The sequence below is a fragment of the Aotus nancymaae genome, unplaced genomic scaffold, assembly GCF_030222135.1.
Source record: "Aotus nancymaae isolate 86718 unplaced genomic scaffold, 86718_ANA_hifiasm-v0.15.2.pri h1tg000108l, whole genome shotgun sequence".
Taxonomy (NCBI): domain Eukaryota; kingdom Metazoa; phylum Chordata; class Mammalia; order Primates; family Aotidae; genus Aotus; species Aotus nancymaae.
Genome location: NW_026988523.1, coordinates 4,756,260 through 4,776,201, shown reverse-complemented (window position 1 = coordinate 4,776,201; position 19,942 = coordinate 4,756,260). Strand labels below are relative to the sequence as shown.

The 19,942-nt window shown below is 40.2% G+C and overlaps 1 protein-coding gene across 3 annotated transcripts in view; it reads right to left on the bottom strand.

Moving 5' to 3' along the window:
• DNM3 (dynamin 3) overlaps window positions 1-16,062 on the bottom strand; it is a 556,271-nt gene extending 540,209 nt beyond the window's left edge. For 2 of the 3 annotated variants that reach the window (XM_064370678.1, XM_012444437.2), the window contains exon 1: window positions 15,743-16,062. In XM_064370678.1, the coding sequence (XP_064226748.1) occupies window positions 15,743-15,903 (161 nt within the window). In that variant the 5' untranslated portion in view covers window positions 15,904-16,062. The remainder of the gene's footprint in view (window positions 1-15,742) is intronic. The other variant, XM_021668047.2, reaches the window with a different exon arrangement.
• Window positions 16,063-19,942: the final 3,880 nt, after the last annotated feature.

Sequence of the window (19,942 nt, the reverse complement as noted above, 5' to 3'; positions counted from 1 at the left end):
AACATCTTACTAAGAAACCTCAATAGGCGAAAGGCATTTATATACGGTATAAATATAATGTATTTTGGAATGTCTGAATTTTTATTACACATACATATCACTTTTTCAATTAAAAGACAGCTTTTTAAAAATAATAAAGTTATTTCCATTTTAATTCATCCTAGTAGAATAGTAATGGCACAGTGTCAATTGTGTCTTCTCTAATAAAAAAAAATGTCCTGCCATTTAAATAGAGAATAATCAAATAAACAACTAGAAGTAATATTCGATTTAATATAGACCAGAGGCATTCAACAATTTTGAGAATAACCCATAGTAAGAAATACATTTTATATTGCAGCCTAGAATGCATATACAAATATGCAACTAATACAAAACTTTCACAAAACAGCACTTATCATAACTACCTTGGATGTAGTCTGATATTTTAGCACTGTCACACACAACCTACTAAATTGATATCATGGCCCACTATTAGGTCACAATCTACAGTTTAAAAAGCACTGTTCAGGCCAGGTGTGGTGGCTCATGCCTATAATCCCAGCATTTTGGGAGGTGGTGGCAAGCAAATCACCTGAGATCAGGAGTTCGAGACCAGCCTGGCCAACACAGCGAAACCCTGCCTCTACTAAAAATATGAAAAATAACCAGGCATGGTGGTGGACATATGTAGTCCCAGCTACTTGGGAGGCTGAAGTACAAGAATCACTTGAACCTAGGAGGCAGAGGTTGCAGTGAGTCAAGTCACGCCACTCACGGCACTTCAGCCTGGGCGACAGAGCAAGACTCTGTCAAAAAACAAAACAAAACAAAACAAAAACACTATTCTAATCCAAGCCCACTCTACCACCCTCAACCAATTTATTGATGACAAAAGTATGTGTCAGCTTAGATAAATGGTACAGAGTCACGTAGCTGATTCATTCAGTTAGCTCTTGCTGTATGTCAGCACTGCACTATGGAAAATAATAAAGGAGACACAGCTCCTGGCTTCACAGAAGCTGCAAATAGTTGGGAAGACAGATGAGGCAACCAACTGTTCAGTATTCCTGAGCAGTGAAGTATTAACAAGGGCCACCAAGGAGGAGCCTCTAAATCAGAGAGAGCTGAGGAAGACCAGCGGGTGACAGCAGAGACCAGACTAAACCCAGCTTTCACTGTTCTTGGCATGCTGCCTTCCTTACCTGAGGCACAACTTCAACAAATATGCAGGGACCACCTGCCACAGGAGGCGGGTGGGGGAGAACCAAATCCACCCCAAACTAACTCACTGACAAATATTCCTAATTCCCACAGCAGTAGAACCTTACGTGTCTTTTTTCTTCATATGTCTCTACAATCTACTAGACACTCACAAAAGCATAGCTTCTTCCTCGTCTCCCTACTTGCTCTGCAAGCAAGGGACTCATGATCCTTCTGCTACTTCCTTTCTTAATCGACTCTGGAGAAAAAAAGCCCTAAGAGAATATATAACATTTAAAGTACATAATTTAAATCAAGTGCCCCACACATACATTTTACATATGTTTTTAGAATTAAATAAACAGGCTAAAATTTCTTAAGTTGAATTTACAAGGACTTCAATATACAGATCGTTCTGCTGGTATTTAGATGATAATGCAGAAACCTCACCAGGCAATGGTTGCTGTCCTGGTAGTAGGACTCAGAGAACCACAAATGCTAGGATCTATAAAAATAATTGCAAGCCTTTGCCCCTTTTTTCAAAATAAGAAGAGAATGGGTTTCAGTTTTATTAACCAGAAAACATAAACAGACACACATATACAGGGTTTCAAACCTCCACTAGATAAGAAACCTAAAGCTATTCTTTTACAAAGCTTCTGAGGTATATCTAGTAACTTAAAAATAATATAATTCCAAATAGAACTAGCTATCTAGCTCAGAGCTAAAACTGATGGTTAACAAGTTATGGGAATGTCAATTAAATCAGAATATTAATCTTTCCACTGGGAAAAAAAGAGTGATTGGGTATTATTTCAACATCTACTACAAAAATGTTGGTACTTCTTTTAAGGCCTAATTACACCTTACCTCCTGAACCCTTGGCTATAGATGTCTTCCTTGGGCTCAGACCATACTCTTGCTAAGTAGTCCTGCTTCGCCAACTAGACTTCCTCAATTGTTTTCCCCCTTTTATTCCATCTTTGCCTGCAATTTCATCTAACATTTCCAAAAAAAAAAAAAAAAAAGGATATGCTAGGAATGGTTTACTTTGTATCACAGAATTGAATATCTTCCTTAAAATCTATTCTCTAGGAGAAAGCTGAAAATAATGTCAGAAAAAATTGTTTTAATTCTATTACCTCTGTTATTAATCCTATTTTGTTCATTAATCTCTAGTGTTCACAATGTGACCCCTAGTATGTCACTTTTTTCCAGCTTAATCTTTTTTTTATTTTGAAATTAAAGTAAACAAAACATGCGTTTGCTATCTTCTCAAAGAAAGTTGAAAGATTAATGAAATTATAAATTAAAAAACTGCTTTGGAACTCTTGGAAGGGAAGAGTACACAAACTGGGTTCACTTCGTATATATTGGTTTAAAAAAAAAAACACAAAACACTGTGATAATGCATTTAATCAATGTGGGTAATGCTCTCTTTAAAGAAGGCTCAAATATATTGTTAGCCAGATCTACAAGTAAGTATTTTGCTGCCACTGTAATTTTCCAACATTCACAAAAAGAATCTGTAAATAAAGCGAGAGAGACACAGAAGCCAAGTGGTCTCCACAATTCCAAATGAGGTACCAGGTTCATTTTGTGGGTCTGGTTGGACAGTGGGTATAAACCAAACAGGGCAAGTTGAGGCAAGGCGGGCGCTGCCCAGGAGGTGCGTGCAACCAACCGGAGGACCAGGGGATCTCCCCCTCTGGGACGTCAGTTCGAATACAGCACTCCACCCAAGCCCTCTACACACACAGAACGGGAGATCTTTGCCGGGCTGAAAAGCCTCAGCAAGCTGCCTGAACAGGGCAGAACAGCAACTTCGGAGGCACCTGGGCTGTCAGCATAGATCTAGGTGGAAGTACTGGCTAACTCGAAAGCCAAAAAGCAGGCTGGATGGAGCCATCCGCCCCCAGAAAGAAGGGGAACTGAAAACAGGGAAACAGCCCATACAGCAGGATGGGTCCCCCCTGCACAAAGCCCAGTAAGCTAAAGAACTCTCACTCCAGAGTGTTTCACACCTAGAACATCAGTTAGAGAGCGGCCAGGAGTGATTGAGCTTGGCGGAGGGAAGGGAAGCCGCCATTGCAGAAGCCGGCCTAATCTTCCTGAGTAAATAAAAGATGCAGCAACTCCACTGAATCCATGGCAGCCCAGCAGAGCCACTGCAGGCAAAGGAAAAGCCGCCTCCCCAAGCAGCTACCTGAGCTCAAAACCACATAAATCCAAGCAGATGGGAAGAAACCAGCGCAAGAAGAATGAAACCATCAAAAGCCAGAACGCTTCTCCCTCACTATGAGATCACAACTCCTCACCAGCAAGGGAACAAAGCTGGATGGAGAACGAATTTGATAAACTGACAGAAGCAGGCTTCAGAAGCTGGGTAATAACAAACTTCTCTGAGTTAAAGGAACATGTTCTATCCCAATGCAAAGAAACTAAAAACCTTGAAAAACGGTTAGAATGAATGCTAACTAGAATAACCAGCTTAGAGAAGAAGATAAATGACTTGATGGAGCTGAAAAACACGGCACAAGAACTTCACGAAGCATACACAAGTTTCAATAGCCAAATAGCTCAAACAGAAGAAAGGATATCAGAGATTGAAGATCAACTCAATGAAATAAAACGAGAAGGCAAGAAAAGAGAACAAAGAGTGAAAAGAAATGAACAAAGCCTTCAAGAAATATGGGATTATGTGAAAAGACCTAATCTACACTTGATCGGTGTACCGGAAGATGAAGGGGAGAATGAATCCAAGCTGGAAAACACTCTTCAGGATATTATCCAGGAGAACATCCCCAACACAGCAAGGTAGGCCAACATTCAAATGCAGGAAATACAGAGAACACCACAACAATACTCTTCTAGAAGAGCAACCCCAAGTCACATAATTGTCAGATTCACCAGGGTTGAAACGAAGGAAAAAATACTAAGGGCACCAGAGAGAAAGGCTGGGTCACCCACAAAGGGAAGCACATCAGACTCACAGCGGATCTCTTGGCAGAAACCCTATAAGCCAGAAGAGAGTGGGGGCCAATATTCAACACCCTTAAAGAAAAGCACTTTCAACCCAGAATTTCATATTCAGCCAAACTAAGCTTCATAAGTGATGGAGAAATAAAATCCTTTAGAGACAAGCAATTCCTGAGAGATTTTGTCACTACCAGACCTGCCCTACAAGAGCTCCTGAAGGAAGCACTAAACACAAAAAGGAAAAACTAGTACCAGCCACTGCAAAAAAGAACCAAATGGTAAAGACCAACAACGCAATGAAGAAATTACACCAACCAAAGGGCAAAACAACCAACCAGTAATAAAATGGCAGGATCAAATTCACACATAACAATATCAACCTTAAATGTAAATGGGCTAAATGCCCCAATCAAAAGACACAGACTGACAAACTGGATAAAAAGCCAAGAACCAACGGTGTGCTGTATTCAGGAGATCCATCTCACATGCAAAGACACACACAGACTCAAAATAAAGGGATGGAAGAAGATTTACCAAGCAAATGGCAAGTAAAAAAAAGCAGGGGTGGCAATCCTAGTCTCTGACAAAACGGACTTTAAACCAACAAAAATCAAAAGAGACAAAGAAGGGCATTACATAATGGTAAAAGGATCAATTCAACAAGAAGAGCTAACTATTCTAAATATATATGCACCTAATACAGGGGCACCCAGATACATAAAGCAAGTCCTTAACGACCTACAAAGACACTTAGACTCCCACACAATAATAGTGGGAGACTTTAATACTCCACTGACAATATTGGACAGATCAACGAGACAGAAAGTCAACAAGGATATCCAGGACTTGAACACAGATCTGGACCAAGTGGACCTAACAGACATCTACAGAAATCTCCACCCCAAATACACAGAATATGCATTCTTCTCAGCACCACATCGCACTTACTCTAAAATTGACCACATAATTGGGAGTAAATCACTCCTCAGCAAATGCAAAAGAATGGAAATCATCTCAGACCACTGTGCAATCAAATTAGAACTCAGGATTAAGAAACTAACTGAAAACCACACAACTTCATGGAAACTGAACAACTGGCTCCTGAATGTCAACTGGATAAACAATGAAATGAAGGCAGAAATAAAGATGTTGTTCGAAACCAACAAGAACAAAGAAACGATGTACCAGAATCTCTGGGACACATTTAAAGCAGTGTCTAGAGGGAAATTCATAGCAATAAATGCCCACATGAGGAGCAAGGAAAGGTCTAAAATCAACACCCTATCATCAAAATTGAAAGAGTTAGAGAAGCAAGATCAAAAAAACTCAAAATCTAGCAGAAGACAAGAAATAACTAAGATCAGAGCAGAACTGAAGGAGATAGAGACACAAAAAACCCTTCAAATAATCAACAAATCTGGTATTTTGAAAAGATCAACAAAATAGATAGACTGCTAGCCAGACTAATAAAAAAGAAAAGAGGGAAGAATCAAATATATGCAATAAAAAACAATAAAGGGGACATCACCACCAATTCCACAGAAATACAAACTACCATCAGAGATTACTACAAACAACTCTATGCACATAAACCAGTAAATCTGGAAGAAATGGATAAATTCCTGCACACTTGCACAACGTAATCCATCACATAAACAGAACCAAAGACAAAAACCACATGATTATCTCAATAGATGCAGAAAAGGCCTTCAACAAAATTCAACAGCCCTTTATGCTAAAAACCCTCAATAAACTAGGTATCGATGGAACATATCACAAAATAATAAAAGCTATTTACGACACACCCACAGCCAATATCATACTGAATGGGCAAAAACTGGAAGCATTCCCTTTGAAATCTGGCACTAGACAACGATGCCCTCTCTCACCACTCCTATTCAATATAGTATTGGAAGTTCTAGCCAGACCAATCAGGCAAGAAAAAGAAATAAAGGGTATTCAATTAGGAAAAGAGGAAGCCAAATTGTCTCTATTTGCAGATAACATGATTGTATATTTAGAAGACCCCATTGTCTCAGCCCAAAATCTCCTGAAACTGATAAGCAACTTCAGCAAAGCCTCAGGATACAAAATCAATGTGCAGAAACCACAAGCATTTCTATACACCAATAACAGACAAACAGAGAGCCAAATCAAAAGTGAACTCCCATTCACAATTGCTACAAAGAAAATAAAATACCTAGGAATACAACTAACAAAGGATGTAAAGGACCTCTTCAAGGAGAACTACAAACCACTGCTCAAGGAAGTAAAAGAGGATACAAACAGATAGAAAAACTTTCCATACTCATGGTTGGGAAGAATCATCATGAAATGGCCATACTACCCAAAGTAATTTATAGATTCAATGCTATCCCCATCAAACTACCAATGACCTTCTTCACAGAACTGGAAAAAACCACTTCAAACTTTATATGGAACCAATAGAGAGCCCACATAGCCCAAACAATCCTAAGCAAAAAGAACAAAGCTGGAGACATCATGCTGCCCGACTTCAAACTATACTACAAGGCCACAGTAATCAAACAGCATGGTACTGGTACCAAAACAGAGACATAGACCAATGGAACAGAACAGAGGCCTCAGAAGCAACACCAAACATCTATAATCATCTGATCTTTGATAAACAAGACAAAAACAAGCAATGGGGAAAGGATTCCCTGTTTAATAAATGGTGTTGGGAAAACTGGCTCACAACGTTCAGAAAGCAGAAACTGGATTCCTTCCTGACACCTTACACTAAAATTAACTCCAGATGGATTAAAGATCTACACATAAGACCTAACACCATTAAAACCCTAGAAGAAAACCTAGGCAAAACCATTCAGGACATAGACATAGGCAAGCACTTCATGGCTAAAACACCAAAAGCAATGGCAACAAAAGCCAAAATAGACAAATGGGACCTAATTAAACTCCAGAGCTTCTGTACAGCAAAGGAAACAATCATTAGAGTGAACTGGCAACCAACAGAATGGGAAAAAATTTTTGCAATATACTTATCTGACAAGGGCTAATATCTAGAATCTAAAAAGAACTAAAACAGATTTACAAGAAAAAAAAAAAAAAACCCATTCAAAAGTGGGTGAAAGATATAAATAGACACTTTCAAAAGAAGACATTTATGAGGCCAACAAACATATGAAAAAATGCTCATCATCACTGGTCATTAGAGAAATGCAAATCAAAACCACATTGAGATACCATCTCATGCCAGTTAGAATGGTGATCATTAAAAAATCTGGAGACAACAGATGCTGGAGAGGATGTAGAGAAATAGAAACACTTTTACACTGTTGGTGAGAGTGCAGATTAGTGCAACCATTGTGGAAGACAGTGTGGCAATTCCTCAAGGACCTAGAACTAGAAATACCATTTGACCCAGCAATCCCATTACTGGGTGTATACCCAAAGAATTATAAAACATTCAACTATAAAGACACATGCACACGTATGTTCATAGCAGCACTGTTTACAATAGCAAAGACCTGGAACCAACCCAAATGTCCATCAACGATACACTGGATAAAGAAAATGTGGCACATATACACCATAGAATACTACACAGCCATAAAAAACAATAGAGACATGGATGAATCTGGAAACCATCATTCTCAGCAAACTGACACAAGAACAGAAAACCAAACACCGCATGTTCTCACTCATAGTGGGGTGTTGAACAATAAGAACATGTGGACACAGGGAGGGGAACATCACATACTGCGGTCAGTTGTGTGGGGCTAGGGGAGGGACAGTGGGGGGTGGGGAGGGATAATGTGGGGAGAAATACCAGATATAGGTGATGGGGGGATGAGGCAGCAAACCACCTTGTCATGTGTGTACCCATACAACAATCCTGCTTGATCTACACATGTATCCCAGAACCTAAAGTATAATTAAAAAAAAAAGAATTTGTAAATACACGTTACCATCTGCCTCAACTTACTTTTGTTTTTAAAATACTCAGAAAGTGTCTACTCTAAATAAAAGATTTAAATTAAGAGCAATCACGTATTGAATCAATTACTGAATAGATACTATGGGCCAAGCACTTGATACCATCTTACTCAGAACTCACAGACAGATTAAAGATGAAGTCTGCAATCCCTATTTTGCAGATAAGGAAACTAAGGCCAAATGAGGCTAGATTCCATAATGAGGAGTTATGCTACCAGTGAGAGGAAAAGGACTCAAGAGCAGCTAGCAAAGCCTGCACTCCATCACCACACTGTAATGACTCCTCTTCAAGTATTCACTTTTGGGGGATCTAAAAAAACAAGCACCATAAACAAATTTAGTCACCCATCAAATTACTTATTAAATAGATTAGTCTTTCAATTCCAAGCCACTGAAAGGATAAAAAATTTGGTCCTTCAGAAGCCCTAGCTACTGCTATCATGCATGTATATGCTATTCATGGGTATATCATGACCTTGAAGTAGTGGGAAACAAAAATGACACACGGGAAACAAAAATGACACACTGTCACAAAGGAGCACTGAGGCACATTTCAAATCCTTGGAAACAGAGGACTTGCAGCAGGGATATTAGAGAAAAACAAGATCTAAAGCAATCTTGTATCATTCATATAATTCAGGAATTTAATGTATCATCATTTTCCTCAATAAGTGCTCTGTTTTTATTATCAATAAACACTAAAGACAACGCAATATTAATGCTTGTTGAAAAATTGTTAAAATAATTTCTATAACATTAGTGGACCTCAATGTCACTCAATGCACTCTAAGAATGCAAATACACACACAAAAAGAATAGAAGACAGGCAAACTGAAGGATGCAGATTTGCTACACAAATACATCTTTATTTTACCTAAAAGTTCACCTACTTGTTTAACCTTTCCATTTATGTTATTTATTTACATACAACTTTTCAGAAGCTTGTGTTGGTTTAAGCAAAGCCTACTGATGACCATCTTAGGGATCTCTTTCTAGCTACTGCCCACCTGGTAGATAAATATTAATAATGTGTAAAAACATCCAATGTCTTATTTAGTCTTTTCCTGGGTCCATCTGTTCCCTAAAAGTCACACTTCACTCATGAGTATACTATTTCAATCAAATTAACTTGCCTAAGTCTGAGAAAAATTCTGCTCCCTGTCTCCACTATTCTGTACGGGAAAAAAAGTAATAAAATGCAGTGTCACTGCTGGTCAACTATCAGGAAGAGTAATGGAAGAGAAAAGGCTGGCCCAATACAAAGGGATGGGAAAAGGAGGAGGCAGGATGAGGGTTGGAGGGAGGCACTCTAAAACAATAAGAGGAGGAAGAGAAGATGATGAACTGGCGCAGGCCTCGGAGTTCTGAACACCAAGTTCCAAACTCAGCTCTGACTTCTTCTGACCTTGGGCAAATCTCTTGGTTTCTCTGTATCCTACTGTGGCTCCAGGAAGATATAGAAAAAAAAAAGCCAGAGGAAAGCTTCTTATAGTAATGTCAAATGCCAGTCCTTGCTACTAATAAAGGAAGAAAAGCTAAGATACTTCATGACCACACACACACACACACAAAGTAATTAATATGGTATTAATGAACTCTCTAATTTGTTAGAAATAATTTTTAATTCACGAAATACAAATCATTTAGTGTCAACTCCTTTACCCTCCTCCATTCTAAACAATTCATTCCATTTTCAGGTTTGCCTTTAGGACATTTTCCCTGACATTTGTATCTTCAACTTACTCTACTACTTTAACTAAATGACCTATTCTTTAAAAGGAAAATAGAATTCACCTCCCTTAAGTACTAGTGCCTTTGAGGTCCTTATAAAATAGTTGATCTGATCCATCCCACTCTCAATTAACCTTCACTGCATCCAGTTATATTTTTAATCTCTCCAACCTCTTTTCTTTTTCCTGCTGCTTTTCTCTAGGGCCCTCTCCAATATACAGTATCTCTTTGTGATAAAGTCACAGTCTAAATTCAATGCCTTGTTGTCAACTCAGATACTGAGACACAGATCACCACCTCCCTGCTTTGACATAGATACTTCAGTACATGCAGGCTTGAGCTAAAATGATACTGGCTGCCAGATGACACTGGAAACTCATACTGCTACTTTCCACTTATATTCAGTTCAATTTCAGAACTGTAGTTTTTTAGGAATTTTTGTAAAAATAAATTGACATACTATAATTTTTTTCCTGATTAGTTTGCGTTAAATATGACTACCTTCATTTTACTTATTCATTTGAAAGTTGTCTCATATTTTATCCTGTCAGTTCTTTTTATACCTAGATCAGCTTCTATGTATTCATATTTTCTTGTATCTTCTTACCCAGTATAATTAGAACTCAATAAATACATATTCATTGGTTTTATGTGGCCATATTTCTCAAGAGTTTCAGTAGGAGTCATACTAAATTCCAGCTTGGCTACTTACTAGCCATATGATCCTGGATGAATGACTTGTCTCTCCAACCCTGCATTTACTCCTCCATTGACATAGGGATATGGAAAAGGGTAAGGAATAGAAGGTATGAAAGGTGTATAGCAGAATCCATGTCTGCCACCCCATAGTGGCTAAGCAAATGTTGGCCCCCTTCTTCCCTCTACTTTATAAAATGTGTTTAGTATAACACAATCCATGAGAATTTTTAAATCAATGCAGAGAATGTGAGAAATTGCGATGCAAACTTGGACTTAGATAAATTGCAAAACTTTGGCCATACAGAAAATTAAATTGGATCATTCTATAAAATTATTAGCTTGGGATTCTCTTGACTTGGTTCTCATAGCAGAGGAAAAAAAATAATCTCTTTCTAGATTCTTGAAGTCCCTCTAAAATAAATCACAATAATAAATAAAACTTTATAATTTAACTTCACTTATTAGCCGTAGCAAAAGGTACTACCTAAGAAGAATACCTAACACACTAAATGTATGTTCCATTGATAGAGAACCCAATAGCATACTCTTTAACCCAGCTGAATATTAAGTTTCCATTCCTCCAAAGTTCTGGGTAACTGCCCAACAACCTCATTCTTAAAGAAGTTATATCAAGTGCATTTTTGGATAACTGTTAATCATAAGTAAGTTCCAAAACAGAAACATCCTATCCAGTTCAGTTCTCTTAGTTGTATTGCTTCTCAACATTATTAATAAAAAAGAATTCATTTGATGGTGGTAATTAAATACCAGCAACTGTGAATTTGTGATAACCTAAAAGTATATTATATAATGTTAATTCAGCAAAAATATTTTTGAGATTTTAAGTTCTACCAATTCATTGTTGGATGAAGAAAAGTTCATGTTTTTGACACTTTATTTATAGACCCTTGGGAACTATAAAGTATGATTCTCAATAATGATGACATTTTAATTGTTAGCACCATTTATCTAATAACTATAATACTTAGAAGCAATTTCTTGAAAAATTCAGCATAATCACTTTTTGAAAATCTTTTATTTGGTCCCCATTTATCACAAAACTTTTTCTATTTGTACAGAATTGAAAGTCTATTTACTACTCAGCCTAGAATAAAATAATGTGGGCTCTTCTGCCTATATAAGCATTGAAAAACTAATGTTTCTAACAAGCGTGTCATTTTAAAACATCTGTGTATTAGCAACTAGTACAGTTTTCACTTAACACCTCTATAAACGACTTATATGCACTCTAAAAACTAAATAAACTTAAATAGACAATCCAATTACATTTTAAAACTCTCTTCAAGAATGTCTAATATAGCAAAGAAAAATACTTAACTTTTAATAAATGTTGCTTCTGCCTAAGGGATCACCTCAATTCTTCTGTGAAATGAGGTGAGGTAAACATATATAAATATTAATAAAATCATTAACACAGTAGCTTGTTTATTTAATTTTATTATTATTATTTGAGACAGAGTCTTGCTCTGTCAGCGATGCTGGAGTGCAGTGGTACAATCACAGCTCTCTGCAGCCTTGAACTCCTGGACTCAAGTGATCCGCCTACCTCAGCCTCCCAAGTAGTTGGTACTACAGGCATGCTCCACCACACCTGGCTAACTTTTGTTGTTACTGTTTTTTCGTAGAGACAAGATCACGCTATGTTGCCCAGACTGGTCTCAAACTCCTGGACTCAAGCAATCCTCCTGCCTTGGCCTCCCAAAATACTGGGGTTACAGACATGAGCACTGTGCCTACCCAGCTTCTTATTAATATAGGTAGCATTTATATAGAAAGCAAGAAAGAAGTTAAAAATATTTATCAGAGGAAATCATAAACCTTAATATGGAGGATGCAATATGGCAGAGAGGTTCTAGAGCATGGGTTATGGTGATCAACACCTCTAGTTGAATCTCAGCTCCACTGCTTTTATATTAAATTACATTTTCCTTGAGTGAGTTACTCAAACTCTCTAAATCTTAATTTTCTCTTCTATAAAATGGAAATCATAAGAGTACCTACCTCTTCGGGGTTTTATGAGGATTAAATGAGATTATCCATATAAAAGCACCCAGAATAGTACCTAACACAAATGTTAACCATTATTATCATCACCACTGCACTATAAATATATGTATGTGTATAACGAAAATACTTAAATAAATTCAATTCTTCTGTGTACAAACCAGACCAATGGGCAGACCCAAGCCAGCTAGTAAACCCCTATGTTCAGATTATAGGTCTTAGCGTCTATTCATTAGATCTTAAGCTGCCTCTCATTGCCAGCATATATCTCATCCTGCACAACCAAAAGAACAATCTGGTTACTCATGCTATATCACATTAATATGCAAGTTCATCACTTCAGCAGGAAAATCACAAACAAGTGGTTCATTCATGACTCATTTTATTCATAACAATCTCAAACCTGTCACCCAAAAATTCAGTTTTTATAGCTACCATTAAATGAAGTAAACATATTCACATACAAATTCATTCATTGGTATCAAAAAAAGACCTCAATATAAACAAACTATCTGAGAGAAAATATGGTTAGCCCACCAAATGAGGATTGCTGAGAAAATGCATCATTATTTTGAAGAGAAGAAGCTTAAATCAAAAGCAAACACAATGAATTTACACAAGTGATGACCCTTGGTTTTTATGGCTGCATTCAATAACTGCACATTAGATCAGAGTCTTAAAATGAAAACAGTTCCATGTATAAAAGGAAAGTGCATCCTTAGGAAAGAGCCTTATCTTTTTTGCAAAATTCCTAGATAATAAGAAAACACTAAGATGTTATAGTGGAAAAGGATACAATTTTTTCACTTTGGCTGAATACATTATCAAAATAGAAAACTCCATTTTCCCTAAGGTTGGTTTATAATTAGAAATTAGATTCCTCAATAATTCAATGACCGAATTTTTTATAAAAGTCAAATGACCTTTCTAATTAAATTTTCTCCTTAATATATAAGCTCTGCTAGGCAGGTGTCATCTCTACATATAATACAGACTTTACATATGGCTTAAATGACCTTTTTCCTCTATGTTCATCCTTTGATTTGACATTCTAGCAGTTAATTAGTGGTAAAACTTTTTAATGTACAACAAATTACTAATGTATTCTCGTGTCTGATTTTCATACTTGTAATGTCCCTATTTGTTATTCCATCTTGAAAAATATCCAAGCTTAAATATTTTACTCTTCTATATTTCTTTTTTCAAATTATCATTTCAAAAGAACATAGCTAGTAAGGGGAAATGCGTACAATTTTATTATAATATTAGGGAAAATGTTAGAATTTCAAAACCTAGAAAATAGAATTATGATATGTGCATACAATTGGCATTAAAAGCTCTGACCACAAACAATGCATTTACATATACTATAGGCTCATCCAAGTAAATATATGGAAGATGTATAAAAATATGGTAATTTCATTTGAAATACCTACAATTTTAATCTTTAAGTATTTTGTTTAAAAAAACAAAAACAGTTCAATAACTTTTAAGGTGTCATGACAAAATGCCCTGGCATTTGGAAAACCAGAAATATATTATCAAAACTCACTCTTTGGATGCCCCTTTAAATCTAGTAAATTTCATTGGCAACAAAGAAAGTAACTGTTGTATGTTTGAAATAACACATTTATCCATCACTTCACCACAAGCCTAAGATGACGTAGGCAAAATGCTTTACCTTCACTTTGCAATTAATCAAAAAAATGATAAAAATGAGGTTTAGTGATTAAGTAAATTACTCAAGGATACAAGCCAACTGTCAGCAATTTTACTTTATTAGGTTGTTTATCTTTCTAGTTCATACAGGAAAAAGAGAGAGTATCATCTGAGAGATGGAACACCATTTGAGAGAAAAGAATATGTACTTTATGAACACTAACATCTCCAAAGGAAATGTGGGAATATCCAGCTCTAAATTTTACACATCACCAAGCACTAACAAAAAAAAAGAAAAAAGAAACAGGAACAGGAACCTTCTGCATTCCAAGTCACAAATGAGCCAAATAAAAAGAATAAAGTACAATCTCGCCAGGAATTTTTCTTGGCTACTGTACATTTCTACCTGATTTTCTACTACCAGGAAACAGATTTCACCTTTCATAACGCTTTCAAATGGGCTTTTCTGAGCAAATGTCTGCACTCTTCAGGCAAGGCCATTAAGGTAACTTAATCCCTCATGAATTGCTCAGTGGAAGAAATGCTGATTCCCAATTCAAAATTTAATTCCTTAGCTGTTTCTGTATTAAGAGTCATGAGGAAAACCACAGCTACAATTTAGATTCAGAATGTTATCTCGAAGGCTAGCAAGACAAATAAGAGCTTAGAGAACGGAAAATGACGCTGGGGGAGGGGGCGCGGAGAGAGTGCGAGAAAGATGCTGGTCAGTTCCGAGATGATGCAGGAATGACATGGCACCTGGACAACACAAGTCCACGTCCACCCCCTGCCAAGCCTGTGCCTCGGGCTCTCTCACAGTTGCCTGGAGCTGTGAGTAGGTGCACACGCAAACACACCACCTTTTATTCTTCGACTCTCCGGGAGGAGAATGGTGGGAAAGCGTCTGTGGAAAAAGCTTCACCACAACAAACAACGTCTTTCTCCTCGCACCCCGCCTCCCCAGCGAGGGGCAGGCGAAGACCGTTTAAACAGTAGACAGCTGAGAGGAACAAGAGCCCAGGCGAGAAGGAAAGCATCTCCACCTAGGGGAGGGGGCTCGGGGGATAAAGCCCCACAGCCTCACAGCAAGCCTCGCGGAGGGTGACAGGAAAAGGAGGGGAGTGTTGAGCCGGGAAAACAGGAGCGGGGACTGGGAAGCGTTGGCACGCTACGCAGGGAGGCTGCCCGGGGCTGGCGCGCACCGAGGGGGTGGGGGTCCATCCCGGGGCGGACCCCTCCCCCGACTCCCAGACTGGGGGACCTGGAGGAAATGGCTTTGTATAGCAGGATGAAAGGCAGGCAGGAGGGCCACCAGCAGGGGAAGGGGGGGTGGCAGGGGACGGAGGACTCCCAGAGCTGGAGGACCCCGCCCGCCCCACGGACACCGTCACTCTGCCCCTTATTCCACCACAGCGCCTAGTCCACGTTCCAACTGCCCGGAGCGGGGTCGCCCCCCGCCGCATCCCTACTCCGCGCCCCGCGCGCTCACCTGCCCACGAAGTTCTCGAGCACGGAGCTCTTGCCGGCGCTCTGGCCGCCCACCACAGCGATCTGCGGCAGCTCCAGCAGGCAGCTCTGTCCCAGCGCCGAAAAGGCGTCCTGCAGACGGTTCACCAGCGGAATCAGCTCCTCCATCTCCCGGTTCCCCATCTTGCCCGAGCGGCCAGCGGCCAGCTGGTCCCTGCTTGCCTCTACGACCTGGCCGGGAGTCGGGGCCGCGCTGCCCTGGCTGCGGCTGGTGCGCCGAGCTCAGCCCGCCGGGTCCTGGCGCAGACGTCGGAGCCCGCCGCCAGCCCGCCGCTCGGCTCTGACAGCTAACGGCCCGCAGCGCGCCTGCGCAGGCCTTCAGGGGCGTGGCCTGGCTCCACGACGCCCCGCCCCGTGGCTGCCCAGCCCCGGGCTTCCCAGCCCACCACCCGGCCCCGCGCGCACGGCCTCCCAGCTACCGCCAGAAGACACCGCCTCTGCCTTCTGTGGCCAAGGCTCAGAGGCCAAGTTACAGCGCCGGGTCAAGGAATGGCATGAAATCAGCAGCAGCCGGCAGCGTTGTTCTCTTTCAGCGGCCAACAAGCCAAAGCCCGGAGGCTACCAAGTCAAAGCACTATCGCGGCTAACAACACAATACGGTCACCAGCAAGAGCAGCACCGCCGCCACCACCACCGGGGCACCGCTGCCAGGGTACACTTCCCAAAAGGAAATCTCCTCAGTCACGCCCTTCTCCAGAACCCGCGAGGACTCCTCCCAGGGTGGCAGGCCTGTTGGAGTCTAAATTCTTCAATCTGACATCTAAGACCCTGAGTGGTCTGACCTTACCTAATTCTTCATCTGTAATGACTCGTCCTCCCGAGCCCCACATAAGCACAGGTGGTGTCTGTAGGGTCTACCTGCCCCTAGACACCCCTTCAATCACTCTGGACTGTGAGACTCTTCATGCCATTTGCCCTCCTGGTCTATCTCCTTCTACAGGGTCTATCCAGAAGCAGATACTTTGGACGCATTCTATGAAATTTAGCACATTGAGAAGTGACTGTGTGTGAGGTCCTGTGCCTGATGATGGGGACACAAAGATAAATGGCCATGCTTCTCTTAGCCTCCACTGAGCGTTCCTTTTTAGTCTGCTCCTCAAATACTGATGCTTCTCAAGGTTTAGTATCTGGGCATTTTCTTGTCCCATGTTTATGCTCTGCCTGAGGACTTCCCACAGCTTTAACTCTGCGTTAAATTCTCCTCTTTGCCTAACCTAATTCAACTCAGATTTCTTTCTTACTCAAAATCAAAGAATCCTATAAATACGTTCTCACACTAGAGATAGTGTGCTCCCTATGTCAGGGAGAAGCCTGCCCAATCCCAATCCAGAATCTGGAAGTCATTCTCACTTCATTCCTCCTTCTCTCTCCTTCATCCCCTACACCAAATTGGTACCCAAATAATACCCATTTTACCTTCCTAGAACCTATTTTTTTCTCCATCTTTGCTGCCAGTGCCTCAGTCATAACTGTCATTTCTCAAACAACCATCTTCCTCTATGCTTTTAGTATATATGTGCCTTGAATAGATTTTCATTATTGTACTTGGCACATTGCATTGTCACTAATTTACATGTCCTTCTCTTTCACTATAATGCCTTCCCCAGAGATGCCCCCATTTTAATCCCTGGAACCTGTGAATGTTACCTGAACTGGAGAATGGGATTTTGTAGATATAATTAAGGAACTTGGGATGAGAAGATTATTCTAGGTTATCCAAGTGGATGCAGTCTACTCACACGATTTTTTAAGAGCAGATGCCCTTTCCAATCTGCGTCAGAGGGAGACAGAACTGGGGAAGAGTCCCAGAGACACATGGAGAAAGGGGACACTAGAAAGTGGGAAAGGCAGGAAACACATTCTCACTCAGAACCTCCAAAAAGAACACAGTCCTGATGGCACGTTGATTTTAGTCCTGAGAAACCTGCATCAGACTTTTTTTTTTTTAAGACGCAGTTGCTCTGTTACCCAGGCTGCAGGTGCACACCACCACATCTAGCTAATTTTTTTTTTGTATTTTTAGTAGAGATGGGGTTTCACCATGTTGGCCAGGCTGGTACTACTGAGCTCAAGTGATCCACCCGCCTCGGCCTCCCAAAGTGCTGGAATTACAGGCATGAGCAACCGCGCCCAGCCCTGTATCAGATTTCTAATTCACAGTACCGTAAGATAATAAATCTGTGTTGTTTTAAAACACTAAGTTTGTGGTAACTTGTTATAGTAGCAATAGAAAATTAATTCAGCTCCTTGAGGGCAGAATCCATCTTTGTGATTCTCAACCTCCAGCACAATGCCTAGCACCTGAGAAGACCGCAGTCCACTGGCAGCACACATAAACAAATTGTTATAACACACATAATATGTTCCAGGGTACAACAGACCGAACTGCGCCTCCCCCAAATTCATATGTTGATACCCTAAACCCTAGTGTGGCTATATTTGGAGTGAGAAAGTAATTGTATTAGTCCATTCTCACACTGCTATGAAGAAATATCTGAGACTGGATAATTTATAAAAGAAAGAAGTTTAATTGACTCACAGTTCCACATTCCTCAGGAAACTTAGAATCCTGATGAAAGGCACCTTTCCACATGGTAGCAGGACTGAGTAAGTGCAACCAGGGGAAATGCCAGACACTTATAAAACCATCAGATCTCATGAGAACTCACTTACTATCACGAGAACAGCATTGGGGAAACCACCCCCATGATTGAATCACCTCCACCTGGTCCAACTACTGACACATGGGGATTATGGTGATCACAATTCAGGATGAGAGTTTGGGTTGGGACACAGCCAAACTATATCAGCAATTAAGGTTAATTGAAGCCATAGGATGAAACCCTGATTCAATAGGATTAGTGGCCTTTTAAGAGGAGACATCAGAGCTCGCTCCTGTGAGCTCTTCTCGCTCTCGCCCTCGCCCTCGCCCTCCCTCCTCCTTCACCCTCCTCCCCTCCCCCTTCTCCTCCTCCTCCCCTTCTTTTTCTTCTTTTCTTCTTCTTCCTCCTCCTCCTCGTCTTCTTCTTCTCTCTCTCTCTCACTCTTCCCCCTTCCACTCCAGAAGTATGAAAAATAAATGTCTGTTGTTTAAGCCACCCAGTTTGTGGCATTTTGTTATAGCAGTCCATGCTGACCAAGACCAGAGTTTGCTTAGAGAAACGTGATGAAAACCGAGGAGTAACAACTATCTTAGAATGCTTCAGAGAGGAGCTGACAATTGAGCTGGACCTTGATGAATACATCCTGCACTCTGCTACATGCTGTAAGGTACAAAAGACCTGAAGCACTAGCCCTTGCCCTAAGTATTTTGCATTCTAATGTAGAAGACAATGCTACCAGAAAATGTGTAGCCATTATACAAATTTAGAGTTCTTGTGCACTGAAGCAAAGCATGTTATCTCTAGCCTCCAGAACTTAGTTCAAATCAGTTTCACCTACCTACTTTAAGAAACCATCTAAAACTCCTCCTGCCAATTGCTTTCCTTCTTTATTTCCCATTTCTAGAATCAGTCCTGTGATAATATGGAACTAACAGAAATCTAACACACACAAAAACACTCAACTCAAGGTCTTTCAGTGACGTAGACCTTTTCTTATAAGTTAATATGGATAAAAGAAATAGCAAAAGAAAACCTGAAGGGAAAAAGTAGAGGGAAAATTTTGAAAAAAACAAACTTTCACCTTTGAGGATGATATGGTTTGGCTGTGTCCCCACCTAAAACTCATCTTGAATTTGTAGTTCCCATCATTCTCACATGTTGTGGGAGGGACCCAGTGGGAGATAACTGAATCATGGAGGCAGTTTCCCCCATACTGTTCTCATGGTAGTGAATAAGTCTCACAAGATATGATGGTTTTATAAGGGGAAACCCCTTTTACTTGGTTCTCATTTCTCTCTTGTTGGCTGCCATGTAAGATGTGACTTTTGCCTTCTGCCATGATTGTGAGGCCTCCTTACCTATGTGGAACCATGAGTCCATTACACCTTTTTTTTTTTTTATAAATTGCCCGGTCTCTGGTATGTCCCTATCAGCAGCGTGAAAATGGACTAATACAGATGGTATGTGTAAAAGCCGAAGAGGGGAGCCCAGTCAGCCACCTGGCTTTCTGACCTACCACACAATCACCACAGCGATATTTTGGCATCATGTCATCAATG